This window comes from Erpetoichthys calabaricus, chromosome 5 (genome assembly GCF_900747795.2).
Source record: "Erpetoichthys calabaricus chromosome 5, fErpCal1.3, whole genome shotgun sequence".
NCBI classification, from domain to species: Eukaryota; Metazoa; Chordata; class Cladistia; order Polypteriformes; family Polypteridae; genus Erpetoichthys; species Erpetoichthys calabaricus.
Window position 1 is genome coordinate 126,971,329 of NC_041398.2, and position 18,645 is coordinate 126,989,973.

An 18,645-nucleotide genomic window follows, 5' to 3' on the forward strand; every position below is an offset into this window, starting at 1 on the left:
AGTACAGGGACCACCTTATTTCAACAGTGTTTCCTGTTTAACTTCTTTTTTTTCCCCTCAAATTCCATGCAAACTCATTTGACATATAACCAATGTTATATACCTTTTAAAAACACCTTTGTCCTTTGTGTAGTAGTCCTTGTAAATCAAATGTCGACATGAATAGTTTTCTGATCGTAGTTAGAACTGTATTTAATTATGTTTTTTTTTTCATATTGAAACTGAAGAAATAATAGATACTTTATTAATCCCCAAGGGGAAATTCACATACTCCAGCAGCAGCATACTGATAAAAACGATATATTACTGAGTGATAAAAAACACCGTGCAAGTTAAAAAGTGCAAGGTGGAGAGTGCGAGGCAGGTATAACAGTCAATAACATTGTATAATGTTACAGTTTACAAATGTGTGACTTGTGTTAACTGGATGTTATGAGCCTGTGTAATTGTACTATAGCAATGTTCTACTCTTTTTCCTGTGTTGAAGACTATAGTCTTGGCAGTGCTCTATCACCTGTGAATATGAATGAAAATGACTGAAACATTTTCTTGGAATTTAATATTGACATACATTAAGTACCCTGGTAATCACAGTCCTAAATTTTTTAACTACTTTGGTCAATTTCAAGAGCAGAGTTTGAAAGGATAGTCCAAAAACCAAATATAAAAATGGTTTGAGATATCAACACAAATCCTGTAAGTTTTAAAATTAGTTCCCATGTTAAAAAAGAGCCACTACTTTTAATCATATTTCATTTTTTGTTTTGTGTCCTTTGAATATTTCATTATAGCATTTAGTAGGGGTGTGCGATATTGGGGGAAAAAAAAAACTCGATATTTTCTGGGACTTTGACGATAACGATAATTCCAAGATATTCTGCATCCTTTAAACATGTGTTTGTAAGTTTTATTAAGATCTAGCTTGGTCTTGGTAATAGAAAATTAATTGTCACTTAATGAAACAGTTAAGGAAAAAAGGTCTTATTTATTTAATTAAAACTGAAGTAAAACACCCGGGTCCTTTCTGTGTAGAGTTCGCGCGCTCTCCCTGTGTTCGCGTGGATTTTTGTCCCGGGGCTCCGGTGTCCTCCCACAGTCCAAAAGTGTGCAGGGTAGGCTGATTGGCGAGTCTAAATTTACCCTGTAATTGTGTGAATGTGACTGTGTGAGTGTGTGCACCGTGCGGTGTGTTGGCGCCCGCCCAGGGTTGGTTCCTGCCTGCGCCTGTTGTTCCCGGGACAGGCTCTACTCACGACCCCAGTTGGGATTAAGCGGTTACAATAATGGATGGGGGGATGGATGGATGAAGTAAAACAAAAACATTAAATTCACCAGTCAACTTATTACAGTATGTATTATAGTACATAACTGAACAGTGGCCTACAGGATGTACACAAACATTTGCACTGAGACCAACAAAACTATTAAAATGAGAGCACCTACTATTCATGTAAACAAGCTATAAATGCACAGGGAATAAAACACCTGAACATCACAATTACAGGCCATGAATTACAGGCAAGAACACAAATCTAACATACTGTACTATACTGTAAACATCTAAACATCCATCGAATACTGCAGAAGTAGCATGTGTAAACAAGTTTTACACAAACTAACACTATTAAAGAAATTACTAACTTCCTTTGTCCAATATTGCACAAAGTTATGAGTTTTGAGAAAGTTATGAGAACTATAAAATTCTACTGGAGAAACTTCAAGTTGTGTGACAGGAACACCAGCCTGTCCACAGCATCTGGCTTCAAAACAGCACTGTTACATGTTACAACATTTCCTCTGGTGCTGAAAGCCCTCTCAGAAGCACTGCTTGAGGCAGGAATGCACAGGTACTTTTTTGCTAATTTCCCCAATCTGGGGAAATTTACTTCTTGTGTTTTCCACCACTCAAGTGGATTTACCTCACTGTCCACCTCGGGTATCATTAAGTAGCTCTTGATCTCTTTTTCAATGGCAGTGGGCAGAGACTCGTCTTCTTTAAATTCCTGTGCTTTTTTGAAATAGCTGCCAAAAGACTTTATTTTTCTTTTTGCTCCCTCCCTTGCGTCATCACCTGATCCAGTTTCTGCAGCCATCGGGTTAGCTGAAGCAGTAGAGGGTCCTGAGGTAGGGCTGTCTTCCTCTGTCGCCACAGCCATAAGTTCTCTCACAGCTGCCATTGTAATGGCTTCGATCCTGTCATCATTATTAAAGCAATTTTTGAACTGTGGGTCAAGTGTGGATGCCAAACCCAACAGCTCATCTACACAGTCCTCTGTGTATTTGGAGTTCAGATACTGTAGAATGGCTTGTTTGATCTTTTTGGTTAGGTCTGTGTCATCAGACTTCACCTCCAGGACATCAGAGTTGAATAAGGCCACGCAGGTTTTAAGTAAGAAACTGTTACAAGTTGCTCACCTGAAAGAGCATCTGTGAACTCCAGAAGAGGGCCTAGTGCTTTACTTACTGCCTCCAGTACTTCAACATCTTGCCATGTTGGGACAGGATGCCTGTGCTTTTTGTCTGCAGTCAAAACATGACGAATGGCTTTTTCTTATTCAATAAATCTCTCTATCATGTGCTGTCTTGAGCCCCATCTTGTTGGTGACTTGGTGATAAGTTTATGCATTGGAAGTTTGGCATTGTGTACCTTGGGTCTAAGTATTCAAAAGTTGTTTAAAACCATCTCTCTCAACCACTTGAACTGGCACCATATCTTTTGTGATGTAATTGGTGATGGTGTTTGTTATGTCATGCCATCTGTTGCTTTTCTTGTCGTAAGGCACTTTTTTGCAGAATGAATCCACTAAAGTTTGCTGAGTGTGTTTTTGTGCTTGTACCTTGGTTACTTTAGACTTGTGCTGGACAGTTGACTCCTTAAGCTCTTCGTATTCTGTGCGGTGGTTAGTTTGCAAATGGTGAAACAAGTTAGTTGTCGAGCTGTCTTTAACGGCAACCAATTTACTACAGTTTGCAGATTGCCGTCTTTTGAGCAACATCAGTCTTTTCAAAACCAAACCACTGCCATGCGAGTGAGAATGAACCACGTCTGTTAATTGCCTCTGATGATGTAGATGGCAAGGCTGTTTTCTCATCTGGCGCTGTTTGTTCACTCATTTTTAGGCAGCGAGCAACACTAACTTGCGGCTTGCTGGACATGCATGCCTACGCAACTCGCTTTGCGCACGCGCAGTGGTCTGTACTGTTGCATTAGTGAAAGAACTCTGTGTTTGTTTTTTTTGCAAAGCGAGTTACATACTCCATAATTTAATCTCGCACATCGTTAAAATGGCAATTAAGATATAATCGTAAACGATATTGCACACGTCTAGCATTTAGAATATCTATATTTAATATATACACTTTGATTTTATTAGTAGTTCCAGAACATTGATCTCAGGACATAGTGTTAATCAAGGTACTGTAGTAATAAAATTTTGTGGTTATTTAGTATTGCAGACATTATTTAGGATAAATACTCAATGTGTTTCTTCAAATTCATATGATGGAATATATTTCCTTGGGAGATTATTATATTTTTTAAATCAAAGATGATTAATTTATGAATATAATGTTTCAAAACTAAAAATATATCACACTTGTTTGAGTGGTCAGGGTTTACTGTATATTTTTACAAAAAAATATGTAGGTAATTGTATTTTTTTTCAGATTTTATATTTAAATAACTTTGAAAAATCAATGAAAAACTAAGGTATAGTTATCGATAGACAAGTTTTTGTTATATTTTGAAAGGATTGTTAATGCAACATCTTCAAGCTACATATGCTCAATTTTATGTTACTGGTGGTAGAAATACATTTGCTTTTATTTTATTTATTTTAGCAGTATCTGAAATGGATGACTCCCTGCTATCTCCAACTTTAATACAACCTAGCAAATCTGCTGTTGATCCATCAGAACTTACTCCAGATAGACTTCATGTTGATCTGGAACTTTCTCCAGACTCTCAAATGATATTTTATGGACCTATGTTGAAGGCACTCCTTTGTATAAAGGTATGTGGTACAATTTTACACATTTCTTTGCTTTATGTATTACTCACATATATTAAAAAGCTAATGAATCAAGAAAATAATTTGTGATGTAAGGTATTCTTGTAAATACCATTAAAAATGATTGACTTAATAAAGTGCGTATTTCATGATTTTACATAGCTGTCATACTGCATGACTTGTTTTTATCTGATCCTTAAGAAAATGCAGATAATGGTTTGTGCGTCTAAACTTTAACAAATCCTTCCTTCCTTATGTTATACAGTTAATTCCTCTTGAATAAACTTGCACATTCTGTCCCTTGATATACTTTTGTCCTAGAAGTCATAATTTGCATTTAGAATAGTTTTTTTTCTATCATGCATGAAAGCTGCATCAGAAATGTCATACATGCACGTGTTTTAACCACTTCTTACCTACCTTTACTTGTAGTGACTGACTTCAATGACCTAACTATGTACATAGTCAAAGCAGTTATTGTTTTGAAAGCCCTTCCTACTGTACTTGGTCCTGATTTTTTCTTATCAAACACACCACTCATAAGGCTATATCAGACCAGTTATAGTGACTATTTTGACAACAAAAACAAACATATCCAACAACTATAACATAAAAATCACCTTGATTTAATACACAAAATATCCTTTAAGTTAGTTTGTAACTTGTCTTATCCCAGTAAATCATTAGCCTTGTGAGTGCCAGCTGCCACACATTCCAAAATCAAATTCTTTCACTGTATAATGTTCTTCTATACTAATGGAAGAGAAGGAGCTCACCTGAGGTCAGTCATTTTGTAAGGTTCTCCTCCATGATGCAAGGGGTCCAGCAAATCTCTCCCTTGCCAATCTAATGTTGAAATGTGCTTCTCGTTTGCAACCTTCTTAGTCTTTAAATCCTTCAGGGATTTTTGTCATGGCTTCCATATTTTCTTCCTACATCAAGTCCTGGGACTATATAATAAAAATAATATACTGTATATTTACACACATACACACAATCTCATGTACTGCCCCTTTTCCCACACTTTCTATAGCTTGGTTACAATATAGTAGCAAAGAAACTCACTGAAGCCACTCATCCTCAGTAAAGATTGTACTTTATTTTATTATTTATTTATTTGATTAATGTGTAAAGAGCAGTTTAGTTTGACCTTTATAGCTACACTTTATTGACATTAATTTTCCCCATGCTTATGGTGATATTTCTGATTGATTCTGCTAATAGTAAATACCAAAACCAAATGTGGAATGGATATTATGAATTCCAAAGAATGTGTCCTTTTGGAATTTATGTGATTTTAGTTTGTAGTATGGTGCATGGAGCTAATTACATGTGATAGTGCCCCTGAAGTTGGTTGCAAGTGGTCTTAGCACCATTTTGAGACCGTAAAAAAATCCAGGCACACAAAGTGATTCAATTTGAATCTATTATTTCTGCAGGAGGTATGCTTACAGCCTAATACAATATGCTGGCTTTAATGGATGCAGTTTAACACAGAGGGTTTTGTAGGCTGTACTAATAGATTATTTGATTGGCTAAAAATAAGTTAAGTCACAAAGCAGCAGTGTTCTAATGAACTTGTATGAAAGGCACCTCAATTCTCAGCTGTCCTCCTGCTAATATTTTATATTTCATAGTAGTATCTTCCATATTAATGGAATCTCTCTTTTTTTGTTTTTGAGGAATCTGACCCTTTATATAAGTTTAGATAATCCTAATGCACCTGTCCATTTGCTACTGTATTTCACACATGTTGCATACATTCTGAATAGTTTAAACAAATTGTGACCTTGAAGGATGTTTGTGTAGGAAAATATAAAGCATACTTTGCATTATGATAGCTTATTAGTTCTACACTAATGAGGTTAAAAATTCCCAGGCAGGCAACTGTCCTTTCAAGCTCAGTCGTGGTGCATCCCTGGTAGCGGGAGTCGGAGGCAGGGCCACAGAAGGCAGCAGTGGTCCAAGCCTAGAAGCAATTTGCAGAAGGTTGGCTGAACTGCTGATTTGGTGTCTCTTCAGCTGCAAGGTCCTGTTTGGGGTTAGCTGAGGAGACATCTACTTTTAAAAGGAATGCACTGGGACGGAGTTTGAAAGGACATTTGCCTGCCTGGGAATTTTTAACCTCGCACACACTCATATACTGCCCTTTTTCCTGCACTTTTTTAGCTTGGTTACAGTGTAGTAGCAAAGAAACTCACTGAAGCCACTCATCCTCAGTAAAGATTGTACTGTATTGTAATTAAATAATTGATCAAATTAATTTAATTTATTTTAAGAAAAACAGCTTTCTGACATTTTTTATTCCCCCTCTATGTGTATAGTGCAGTTTGGATTGATCTTTATAACTACACTTTCTTGAAATTAGTTTTCCCCAAGTTTATAATGATATTTCTGGTTGATTCTGCTAATAAAAAATGCCAAAACCAAATAAGGAATGGATATTATGAATTCCAAAGAATGTTTTAATGGATTATTTATTGGATTGTTTTTAACCTCCGCTTTACACCATTTTTATCGATTTATATATTTATAGACTGATGATGCACTGAATTTTGTTTTGATTGACTTTGAGTTAATAAACTGAGAACACAAATGGTATACATTTATATAAATCGATTCACAAATCACTCAAGCTAGCAGATGTCCAACGGGAAATCTCCTGAATTCTCCTAGCATATTTTATTAGTCATCGAGTTAAAGAAAGTTCATTTACTCGTAAAGTGTTTCAGATAAATACAGCATCACCTACTGACAAGCTGATTAATTACTTTAGATTTCCTGGAATAATAAAGTTACAGTCAAAGTAAAAAGTATGTGAACCCATAGGAATTATCTATATTTATGTCTAATTCCCATATAAAACATGGTTGTATCCTCATGTCAGTCACAATAATGAACAAACAGTCTCCTATAACTAAAGATACACAGATTTTCAGAGAATTTTTGATCATATTGAATAAATCATTCAAACTGTGAAACTGAAGGTTGGAAAAAGTAAGTGAACCCTAAGCTAATGACTTTTTAAAAAGCTCATTGCAGTCAGAATTTAGCACACCTGGAGTCCATTAAAAGAAACGAGTTCAGAGGTGTGGCCTAGAATTACTTTGATTGATTAAAAACACTATAAAGTTTGAGTTTGAGCTTTTGACAAGAAGCATATCCAGATGGGAATCATGCCTCGTGCAAATGAGCTGTCTGAAGAGCTATGATCAAGAATTGTTCATCTACTTACAGCTGGAAAGGGTTACAATGTAATCTCAAAGATTTTAGATATTCATCAGTCTACTGTTAGGCAAGTTGTCTATAAATGGAGACAATTTGGTATTGTGGCTACTCTGCCTAGAAGTAGGCACCCTGCCAAGATGACCCCAAGAGCACAATGCAAAGTCAGCAATGAGGTAAAGAACCCTAGAGTGACAGCAAAGGACTTGAAGTCATTAGAACTGGCTAACATCTCTGTTCATGAGTCAACTATATACAAAACATTGAACAAGAAAGGAGTCCATGGCAGGACAACAAGAAGGAAGCCACTGCTATCAAAAAAGAACATTGCTGAACGCCTGCCGTTTGCAAAAGAGCACTTAGACACTCCACAACGGTACTGGGAAAATGTTTTGTGGAGTGATGAAACCAAAACTGAACTATTTGGGAGGACCAAGCAGAACTTCATTTGGCATAAAAAGGGCACTGCATATCAACATCAAAACATCACCCCTACAGTAAAGTACGGTGGAGGGAACATCATGATTTGGGCCTGCTTTGCTGCATCAGGTCCTGGACAGCTTGCCATCATTGAGGGGAAAATGAATTCACAAGTTTATCAACAAATTCTCCAGGATAATGTGAGGGTGTCTGTCCATCAACTTATAGCTCAGAAGAGGCTGGGTGATGCAACAGGACAATGACCCCAAACATTGCAGCAAATCCACAGCACAATGGCTTTAGAAGAACAAACTCTGCCTTGTGGAGTGGCCCAGCCAGAGCCCAGATCTCAATCCTATTGAGATGCTGTGGAATGACTTGAAGAGAGCCATACACATAAGGCAACCAAAGAATATGGAAGAGTTAAAGCAGTTCAGCAGGAAAGAATGTGCAGGTCTGATCTGCAGTTACAGGAAGCGCCTGGTTGAGGTCATTGCTCCAGGACAGCTTGCCATCATTGAGGGGAAAATGAATTCACAAGTTTATCAACAAATTCTCCAGGATAATGTGAGGGTGTCTGTCCATCAACTTATAGCTCAGAAGAGGCTGGGTGATGCAACAGGACAATGACCCCAAACATTGCAGCAAATCCACAGCACAATGGCTTTAGAAGAACAAACTCTGCCTTGTGGAGTGGCCCAGCCAGAGCCCAGATCTCAATCCTATTGAGATGCTGTGGAATGACTTGAAGAGAGCCATACACATAAGGCAGCCAAAGAATATGGAAGAGTTAAAGCAGTTCTGCAGGAAAGAATGTGCAGGTCTGATCTGCAGTTACAGGAAGCACCTGGTTGAGGTCATTGCTTCCAAAGGAGGGTCAACCAGTTATTAAATCCCAAGGTTCATTTACTTCTTCCACTACCACTGTGAACGTTGAATGCGTTTGTAAAATAGACATGAAAGAGTAGAATTTTTTGTGTGTCATTGTCTTAAGCTCATTGTGTATATCAGTACCTGTGACTTAGATGAAGGTCAGATCACTTTTTATGACCAATTCATGCAATAAATCAGATAATTTCAAAGGGTTCACATACTTTTTACTTTGATTGTAAATAATGAAAGGTATGTAAAGATCTGTAATACAGTAGATAAGTAAAGTAATGAGTTATTTTTCTGCCAAATTTCAGACATTGCTATTCTTGACTTTTAATGGATTAAAGTGTTAAAGCTGTCTGATGGATTAAAAGCAATAGACAAAACAAAATGATAAGGAACCAACATTGTAAGCATTTAGTCTTTAATAATATGTAACATTCATGGTGTTCATATTTCTTCCAAAGTGTCAAAATAACTTTTTTCAAAAAACTTTTTTTTTCTGTTTATATTTTAATTTCTTTTTCTTTACTAGGAGAACTACTTTGGAGAAGATGACATGTACACTGATTTTGAAGAGGCAGTTTCAAGCCCCGTGCTATCACTTTCCACTTCATCTAGTTCTGGATGGACTGCGGTAGGGGTTGAGGACAGTGACAAGAAGGATAATGAGCATGGAGGCAAGCAGATCCATCCTCTCTCACTTCGCCCGTGGGATATCACTGTGCTCATTAATTTATATAAAGTGCATGGCCGACTCCCAGTGGTAAGTCAAATTTAACAGGTATTAAATTGAGTGAAACAAACTGGTTCACAGCAGATGATTGCATTTTGTTTGACAACTGAGAACATGTGGATAGTGTTTTCATTGGATGTCTGGCTTAGTAAAGCTTATTGCACATTTTGTTTGTGAGATTTAATTTTAATAAGCAGACTTGACTTTATATTTCTATTTTGGTTGTTTTATTGTTGGTTGTAATTCTCCTTTTTTAGCTTTTATGTTGAAACTTTTCAGAGCCCAGTTTTCAGCCTTCATCTTTGCCATTGTTAAAAGTGTTAAGTGACAATTCTTGCATATTAACACAGAAGCCTTTTGAACTTTAAAAAGGAAAACACAAGACTTGGCTGCTAACTTGAACGCAACTTCACATCAGTTACACAAAAGTCGGAAGCATATTTTTGATTCAAGGGAATTCATTTTCAATAGTGGTAGTGCCAGTGTAATTGTGTGTGTCACTTTTTAATGTAAGGTAATCACTGTGCTGTCATTAAGTTTGAATTCTGAGTTTGCAAGTGTATTATGTGTTGTTTTTCTGTTTTTCCTGCTTTCTTTGAAAGCAGGCTTTTCTGTAAGCTGAAAAAATACAGAGGATACATTTGGAAAAAGTTCCATTTCTTAATGTGATACTGAAAGATATAATTCATAACATTACAACTGAATGACTTACTGTAAGCTGAAAAGTTTGAGAAGACTTATTGAGTCTTTACTTTTCAGCCCAGAATCACCTTTCGTGTAAAGTATTCAATTTCCTCCAGTTTCAGTAATGATACTCTATACTTTATTTAACCAACGTTTGTCACTTCAGAGTAGAGTAGATTGCTTTAGTGGTATGGATAATAATTTGTGTCTTGTTGACATTACAATAAAGAGGCTAAACACATTTATGTTTGGAAGAATGCCAAGTGGGGGATGAGTGGTATTTTTTTCCCCTCCATCCTGTTTTTGTATTTTTTGTCTATTTGTTCATTTGACCTTATCATTATGCTCATCTGTAGAGAGCTGACATATGATATTGTATATAAGGATGCTTCTTTTCTACAAATTATATATCCATGTTAAACTTGTAAGGGTTTCTTCTTTTTTCTTTTTTTGTTACTTATTCATTATTATTCTTACCTAATTTGTTTTTCTTTTCTTGTAACTACCTCTTTGACATTTTGTAAAGTTATTATTTGTATGAAAATCTACTATAGAAATAAATGTCATTGTTGTTATTGGTAATAGAATTATCATTACTACACAGCAGAGAAAGCTAACTTGATGATAGATATTTGCTGCTTCAGAAAGAGTTTGGACTAAAAAACATGTCACATTAGATGACAAAGCAGGTTTGATTTTGTCATTAGTTGTTGCGATGGGCTGTGTGGACATGAGAGCTGACAATCAATGAATGCTCATCCAGAAGTTAAATACATATAATGCAGCAACAAGGAATAAGGAACATTGGTGTTTTGGAGCTAACAAATGGAAGAAAAGCTTGTCTGTCTGCTGCTGTGTTTTCACGTTTTGGCTCACCAGGCTGGCACCGCCGCCTCAACCTGACACAGACAAGTGTGGGGCACAAATTCTAGTCACACAAGTTTTTTTTTATTTACTTTTTTCTTGTGGGAAACACCTTCCCCGTTTCCCACAAGGACAACTCAAACACAATACTTTTTCTTTTTCTTGTCCACTCTTTCCGGTAAGCTTCGTCTTCCTCCTCCCGACTCTGACTCTCCGAGTAGTGGCTTCTGGCTCCTTTTATAAAGCACCCGGAAGTGCTCAAGGTTCTTGATGACCTGTTTCTGGCAGCACTTCCGTGTGTGGTGGAAGAACTGCCCATAAGGCCTTAGCAGATCCTGCTGCTGGATCCCAGCAGGACTGCACCAAACTCCAACTCCCATGGAGCCCTGTGGGAGTCTGAGGCACCGCTGCAACCCAGGGGGGCTGCCACCTAGTGCTCCTCTGGTTTTTCCAGCATGGAGGCATGCCGGTTGCTCAAGGACCCTGGCTGCATGCTGCAATGTACTACAAGCGAATGAAAAAAGAAAAAAAAAGGTAAGAGATTGCTGCTGAAGTCTATACTAGTTAACTCTTTGTACAGTGCTGACTCCATCAGTGAGCACTCTATTAGCTGTCACAAAATGGGGCGAGCATGACAGTGCTGGAAGGTTGCCATTCAGTTGCTAAATGTGACATGCCCAACAATTTTACATATACCAGTCTCATGTAAGCTTCATACATGTCAAGTCAATCCACTGGATTTAATCAAACAGGTCAAGGTGTAGTTTAGGAGACTTGAGAGAATATAATTAATTTGTATATTTTGAGCAATTTGCATTGGTGCTATAGATTTTCCACAGTTTCATAAGTGTATTGCATATACAACACAGTGTGTTTAAAGAAAGCAAATTATGAAAGATGATGTAATCTCAGGGTTATATACGAGCTACACAATTAGCTCTCATTTTCAAATCATTTATTTGTATGTCTTTGCATGTGTTTAAATTAACAAATATAATTCAGTAATTCTACAATCATCTGTAGTTAACAAAAGTATATAGAAACATTAAGGTATGATTATAAAAGATGTAATATAAAACAACATGGTTTCAGATGCCTGCCTTAGGAATGAGCAACACCATAAACATATATCAACTATAGATTTTACTGTGAACCTTTGGTAGTATTTAGTTGGTATAACTTTTGTTTTTCCTAGGCATTATTTTCTCATCTTCTTTTTATTTAATAAACAAAAATGTGATAATTGACTATTTGATGTAGTAACTAAAAATGATTTAAATGCTACAAATAATTTAAATACTACAACCTTCAAATCAGTTAACTAAGTTCAAAACTATACCTAAATGTTACAGTATGCATACATTTTCTAATTTGTTTAAATATTGATAAGCAAGTCGCAAGTCGGAAGAATTAAGACGAGTCTGACTCGAGTCACCCCCCTCTTAATTCAAAATACATTTAAACATCATCTTATCTAGAATGGCAGGCATACAAAAGTATAACTGTCAAATAAATGTCGACCATATGGATAGATATGTCCAGGCTTCTCGTATCATTTCGATTCCTTTTGGAATGGGTGTATTCTTACTTTCACAGTCTCATGTTTATTTTCTGAATGCCTTATTGCAGTTTTAACCAACCTGTTTTCATATGTGAAAAGTTATTATTTTCATAACTTGTCATATGGTACACTTCTGTCTATCACTAAAGAGTATAGGGACTGGGTTTTTAAAAATGTTTGAAATTTATCCACAGACATAAAATGAATGGTGTCTTCAATGGACCCCCGCCCCTCCTGGATCACTCCCATTTATGTTGTGGGGGGGGGGGGGGGGGAGAGAGAGAGAGAGAGAGAGCTCAAAGTAGAGGACATTGTGTAGTCCCATGTACTGTATGGAGGGCCGTTCTGAGAGAGAGAGAGCGTGCTAAGGAGCTCAAAGTAGAGGACATTGTGTAGTCCCATGTACTGTATGGAGGGGTGTTCTAAGCAATTTGCATTCACTGCAATATGTTTCAAACACCACTCAGTAGTTGTATTTTTGTCACATCTGTTTGCTGAACATTAGGTAAGTTAACAGTGAAGCAGTTGTCACAGGGAATTTATCAGTTTGATCTTCATACAATATAAGGTTCGTAGATGCAAAAAATATATGATTCTCAAGAATTACTGTTACCAGCCACAGGACAAGACACGGGCCTACTTTTAAAAACATTATACTAATTCACGCTGACCTATTGTTAAACAAATATACATTTAGGAGTTTGCAGTATTTCACAACTGTCCATTTGTCATATGCCTATGGCAGTCCACATTTATAAAACTGCACACCATATAATTCTGTCTGTGAAACCTGCCTTGCCTGTTAATAAACTGGCGTCTTGTGTGGGATGTTCCCTGCCTTGTGTCCAGAGTGACTTCCCTTTTGTTTTTGTGTATTTTTTTTTTATCCCCTTACCTGTTTCATTTACATTTAGCATAAGGTTGCATGGGGAAATGCCTATCTTGGCAGTACTGAATTAAAAGTCAATTACGCACTGTTGTTGGGCATGCTTAACCCTACATGCTAACACCTTCTCCCACACCTTGCTATATTCAATGAAATGTCCACAGAGGTTTCAAGTAGAATTTTTTTTTTAACAAGTATTAATAAAAACACTGAACAGAAGGTGGGAGCCTGTGAACCATTAAATTTGTACATTGCATGTTAGTGTGCAAGTGAGTGGAAAACCTAATTAGGCATGCAAAGACAACGGCTGCACTTAAGATTCAAACCCAGAAGCACTTAACATCTCAATTTCTGCAAAGATTGCTGTGTAAGTAATATTATGTATCAATGTAAGAAACAATAAGGAAATGGTGCTTTTATTGAGCTTTGTACTGCATACATGTGGTCTATTATTCTACAACTAATGCCAATAAGTTTTTCAGGAAGGAAAAAAGAATATAATTGTTTCCATAAGAACCACTTGTGATATTTTAACTGCTTAGTTAATCCATTCTTTATTAATATACAAATGGTATCAAAAACAGTTTTTTGCAGTAACTGCAAGAGGTGTTCTTTCTTCTGGACAGTACATGTTTTTAGAAAAGGATAACATTATACAGTAACTTTTTATGAAATACAGAGTGCAAACTTTTATAATATCTGCACAGCCACATTAAAATCATTGCCACTTTTATGGTAAGTCATGATGCTGAAGACTTTGATGCATAAAATAATTTATTAAGATGATGTAATACTTTTCTCTACATTTTAATAGAGTATTTACTTACAGCTTCACTACCATCTATAGTTGTGTATTTTCATTGTTTTTTCCTGTAATGTGTCCTTGAATTTGTTGAAAGACACATTCAAATAACACTTTTTGTTTTTAACCGTTTTTACTTTTTAATTCCAGCAGTTACTTTTCACAAGTTACAGCACAAGGTTTAGTTCAAAACCTCAATGCTGTTATGTACATGCTTCTCATCTGTGAGAGGATTTTCTGGAGTGTTTTTTAACAATATTTTAGCTAAAATATGTGTTTGGGTTGTTGTGAACATTTGACTGGATATCTGACATATGGATTATGTGACACAACTAAACTGACATTTTTTTTTTCATGAATGTTCTCAAATTGTTTGCTCCTTGTTCAGCCAGGAAGTTTATCTCCATTCTACGTAAAAACAAGAAATTTAAAATGGTTCCTCAGCCATGACTACAAACAACAGGTGGTATATAACTGTTAAAATAATCTCAATTTTGTATGGACTATCTTTTAATCAAAAATCAGAACCTGAATCCTGAAATTGTAGCTCCCTCTTAAGTAACATGCTGAAACATTTTTATATTTATCCACAGATTTAATTAGTGATGGTGTGTCTCTATCTTATATAATCAAATAAGATGATTTAACAAGGGTCCATGGCCACATATAGAATATACTGTATCATTTGCAATAACTGAGCTATGGAAAACAAAATGCTGGTATAAAAATGGCACAAATAACAAACAAAAACCTCATTGTACATAAAAATTAAGTGTTAAGTTGAATTTCTCATTTTTAGAAACCCCAAAGTCATAACCATTGGTAAATTTATGCTGTACACAGCCGTCCAACTTAAAGGAATACTATGCAACTGAACATAGCAAACGTCCTGCAGTACAGAATATTTTCATCTGATATAAGTGAGCAGATATTTGGTAAATACTGTTTGGTGGGGAAAAAATGTATTTAAACAATTTAGGCATTAGGCATTTATGCATATATACTGTTTTTATATATTTGGGACAAAGAGACATTTTCCTTGATTTATCCCTCTGCTTCACAGTATAAAATTAAAATTAAAAGTGTACATTGCAGACTTCCATTTAAGGGTATTTGCATACATTTCACTCACACTATGTAGAAATGACAAAACTTTTTCTAGATGGTCTCCCACATTGCAGGGCACCTAATGTTTCAGATATAGCAATTGTAGGTATATCAAATCAGTCATATTTAGCAGTTTGTTGCATATCCCTTGCATCCAATGACTGCCTGAAGTCTGTGATTCTTTGACATGACTGGGTGCTGAGCATTTTCGCTGGTCATGCTCTACCAAACCTTTAATGCAGCCACTGCTTCTCATCTGTCGGTTATTTGTTGGGGACTTTTTATTTACCATAGGGTGGATTCTACCAGTCCGTTTGCGATTACTGAGCTCAACAGTGTGTTCTTTCTTCTTAATAATATTCCAGACAGTTGATTTAGGTAATTCTAAGGTAATTGCTAATGGTTTTATTCTTGTTTTTCAGCCTCTCAATAGCTTCTTTGACTTTCATTGGCACAGCTCTTGTACTCCTGCTGAACAATGGCAACTATAGACTGCAAAGGTAGTCTGTAGGTAGAAGCAAGCCTATCTGTCTTATGGCTGCACTAATGAAGCAACGAAACACCCCTGAGTAATCACAATCCTGTAATTTCAATTGTCCCAAATACTGTGTGCTGAAATGGCAGGACCATGTATAAAAAGTGTTGTAATCTCTAAATGGTGTGGCTGAAATGTATGCAAATACCCTTAAGTTAAAGTCTGCAATGTGCATCTCTCTGAATTATTTTTGTTTTGTAATTTTAAACTTTGGAGCGGAGGGGTAAATCAACGAAAAATGTCTTTGTCCCAAACATTATGGAGGGCACTGTATATCATGAAACATTCATGATGATTTTATATTTTTGGCTTGTTATCAATACTTTGTTCTCATTGTACTATTGTGACTGGGACACACAAAAGTAAGAACTTCATTGTACTGTGTAAACCTGACAGCAAAGGACAGACCTTTGTAGGACGATGTGACATTGTTTTTTCTTTTTTGGTAGAGAGAGTACAATGTAAAAACTATGACTCACAAATAAATATTTATATTTTGGATGACTTTACAGTAATCCCTCGTTATATCGCGCTTCGACTTTTGCGGCTTCACTCTATCGCGGATTTTATATGTAAGCATATTTAAATATATATCGCGGATTTTTTGCTGGTTCGCGGATTTCTGCGGACAATGGGTCTTTTAATTTCTGGTACATGCTTCCTCCGTTGGTTTGCCCAGTTGATTTCATACAAGGGATGCTATTGGCAGATGGCTGAGAAGCTACCCAACCAGAGCGCGTATTATGTATTAAATAAAACTCCTCAAATATATTGTGAGCACGGGGGCTGTTCGCACCCCTAGAGGATACGGCTGCTCCTCAAAAAACGCTGAAAGATTACCTTCACATTGCTGCCATCCTTCCTGGGCTTACATATGGCTGCTTTGTCAAGCTATATGCTTCCTGCACGTTGCTTCACATACTTAAAAGATCAAACAGCACGTATTGATTTTTGATTGTTTACTTTTCTCTCTCTCTTGCTCTGACATTCTCTGCTCCTGACGGAGGGTGTGTGAGACGGGGGGCTGTTAGCACCCCTAGACGATACAGACGCTCTTCTAAAAATGCCGTATAGATTATCTTCACATTGCTCCCTTCCGGCTTTGTCAAGCGACATGCTTCCCGCACGGTGCTTCGCATACTTCAAAGCTTGAACGGCACGTATTGATTTTTGATTGCTTGTTTTTCTCTGTCTCTCTCACTCTCTCTGACATTCTCTGCTCCTGACGGAGGGGGTGTGAGCAGGGGGGCTGTTCGCACACTGGCCTAAGGATACGGACGCGCCACTAAAAAATGCTGAAAGACTACCTTCACATTGCTCTCTTCCTTGCAGCTGCTTTATATGGCGGTGCTTTGCATACTTAAAAGCCAAACGGCCCTATTAATTTTTTATTGCTTTTTTCTCTCTCTCTCTGCCATTCTCTGCTCCTGACGCGCACTTCTTTGAAGAGGACTATATGTTTGCATTCTTTTAATTGTGAGACTGAACTGTCATCTCTGTCTTGTCATGGAGCACAGTTTAAACTTTTGAAAAAGAGACAAATGTTTGTTTGCAGTGTTTGAATAAAGTTCCTGTCTCTCTACAACCTCCTGTGTTTCTGTGCAAATCTGTGACCCAAGCATGACAATATAAAAATAACCATATAAACATATGGTTTCTACTTCACGGATTTTCACCTTTCGCGGGGGGTTCTGGAACGCAACCCCCGCAATCGAGGAGGGATTACTGTATCTCAAAATCTAACCATTAGATGTATATATTTTGGTGTTTTGCAGCATTGTAGCAATGATGGACCTGAATGCCCAGCTGCCTATCTGGAGAGGTTATGTTTTGAAATGAAAAAAGGTTATAAAGAAACAATGCTTCAACTTGTCCTTTCCCCAGTGCATATTTTTATGAGTGACAATTATCAGGTAAGAAAAAACAATTTGCAGTCTATCATATTATGGTTCTGTTAAACCATTTTTAATTAAGTCTAAATATTAATTTAATACTTAAATGTATGCCTTTTATGTGAAAGTCTAAATTCAATGAAATATGTAATGTCTGGCAGCTTTAGAAGTAAGCATGTGCCCAGGATAATTAAATCTATTGATATCAGAATATATGAATTGAAGGACTCGAAGTTGAGTATACTAAGTGAGCACACACATTAGCACTGATGGTGAATACGAAACTGGAGTTAAGAATTCATCAATCAAGTAAAAACAGTCCATCATTACTCAGAGAATACAAAATAAACCCATCCAAGAGATAGCAGAAATACCAGGAGTGGTTGAATCAACCAACTGGTACATTAATAAAGAGAAGGAATGCACTGGCGAGCCCAGCAATACTAGAAGGCCTGGACAACCATGGAAGACAGCTGTGCTAGATGACTGCAGAATTCTTTTCTTTGTGAAGAAAAAACAATTCATGACATTTAGCAAAACCAAGAAAACATTCTATGAGGTAGGCCTATCATTGCCAAAGTCTGCAATTAAGACACAAAAGTAAATACAGAGGGTGTACCACTAGGTGCAAACCATTGGCAAACCTCAAGCAGAGGAATGACAGATTTCAAATCCATTGTGGTGGCGCACAGAGCCGAAATTATAAAAAATGTTTAATTGTCCAAATACTTATGGCCCTAACTGTAGATACATTTTGGACCATGTTGGTGTATCTTCAAGGGCAGTAATGTGCATGTTATTTTTATTTTACTTGACAGTAAGTCCGGAGAATTCACTTTCTGAGGGCAGTGTTTAGAATATGTAACGTTTGACATCCAACCAGTTACTTATGTTTTATGTTATATATTATTATTATTATGTTATATTATTAAGAAAACAATACAAAATATAAATGACTACGCAAATTAAATCAGTGTCAAAATCAAAAGAAAAATTATTTCAATTCAGTTCTATTCGGTGTACTATTGGATTCTTTACTTTAGTTACTAT

At 36.6% G+C, this 18,645-nt stretch overlaps 1 protein-coding gene across 10 annotated transcripts in view; it reads left to right on the forward strand.

Annotated features, from left to right (window-relative positions):
• The window catches only part of kiaa1109 (KIAA1109 ortholog), a 371,922-nt gene that overhangs the window by 145,004 nt on the left and 208,273 nt on the right, over positions 1-18,645 (forward strand). For 7 of the 10 annotated variants that reach the window (XM_051928377.1, XM_051928381.1, XM_051928382.1 and 4 more), the window contains exons 20-22: positions 3,841-4,013; positions 9,064-9,294; positions 17,479-17,616. In XM_051928377.1, coding sequence (XP_051784337.1) covers positions 3,841-4,013; positions 9,064-9,294; positions 17,479-17,616 — 542 coding nt within the window. The remainder of the gene's footprint in view (positions 1-3,840; positions 4,014-9,063; positions 9,295-17,478; positions 17,617-18,645) is intronic. The other 3 variants (XM_051928378.1, XM_051928385.1, XM_051928386.1) reach the window with 1 other exon arrangement.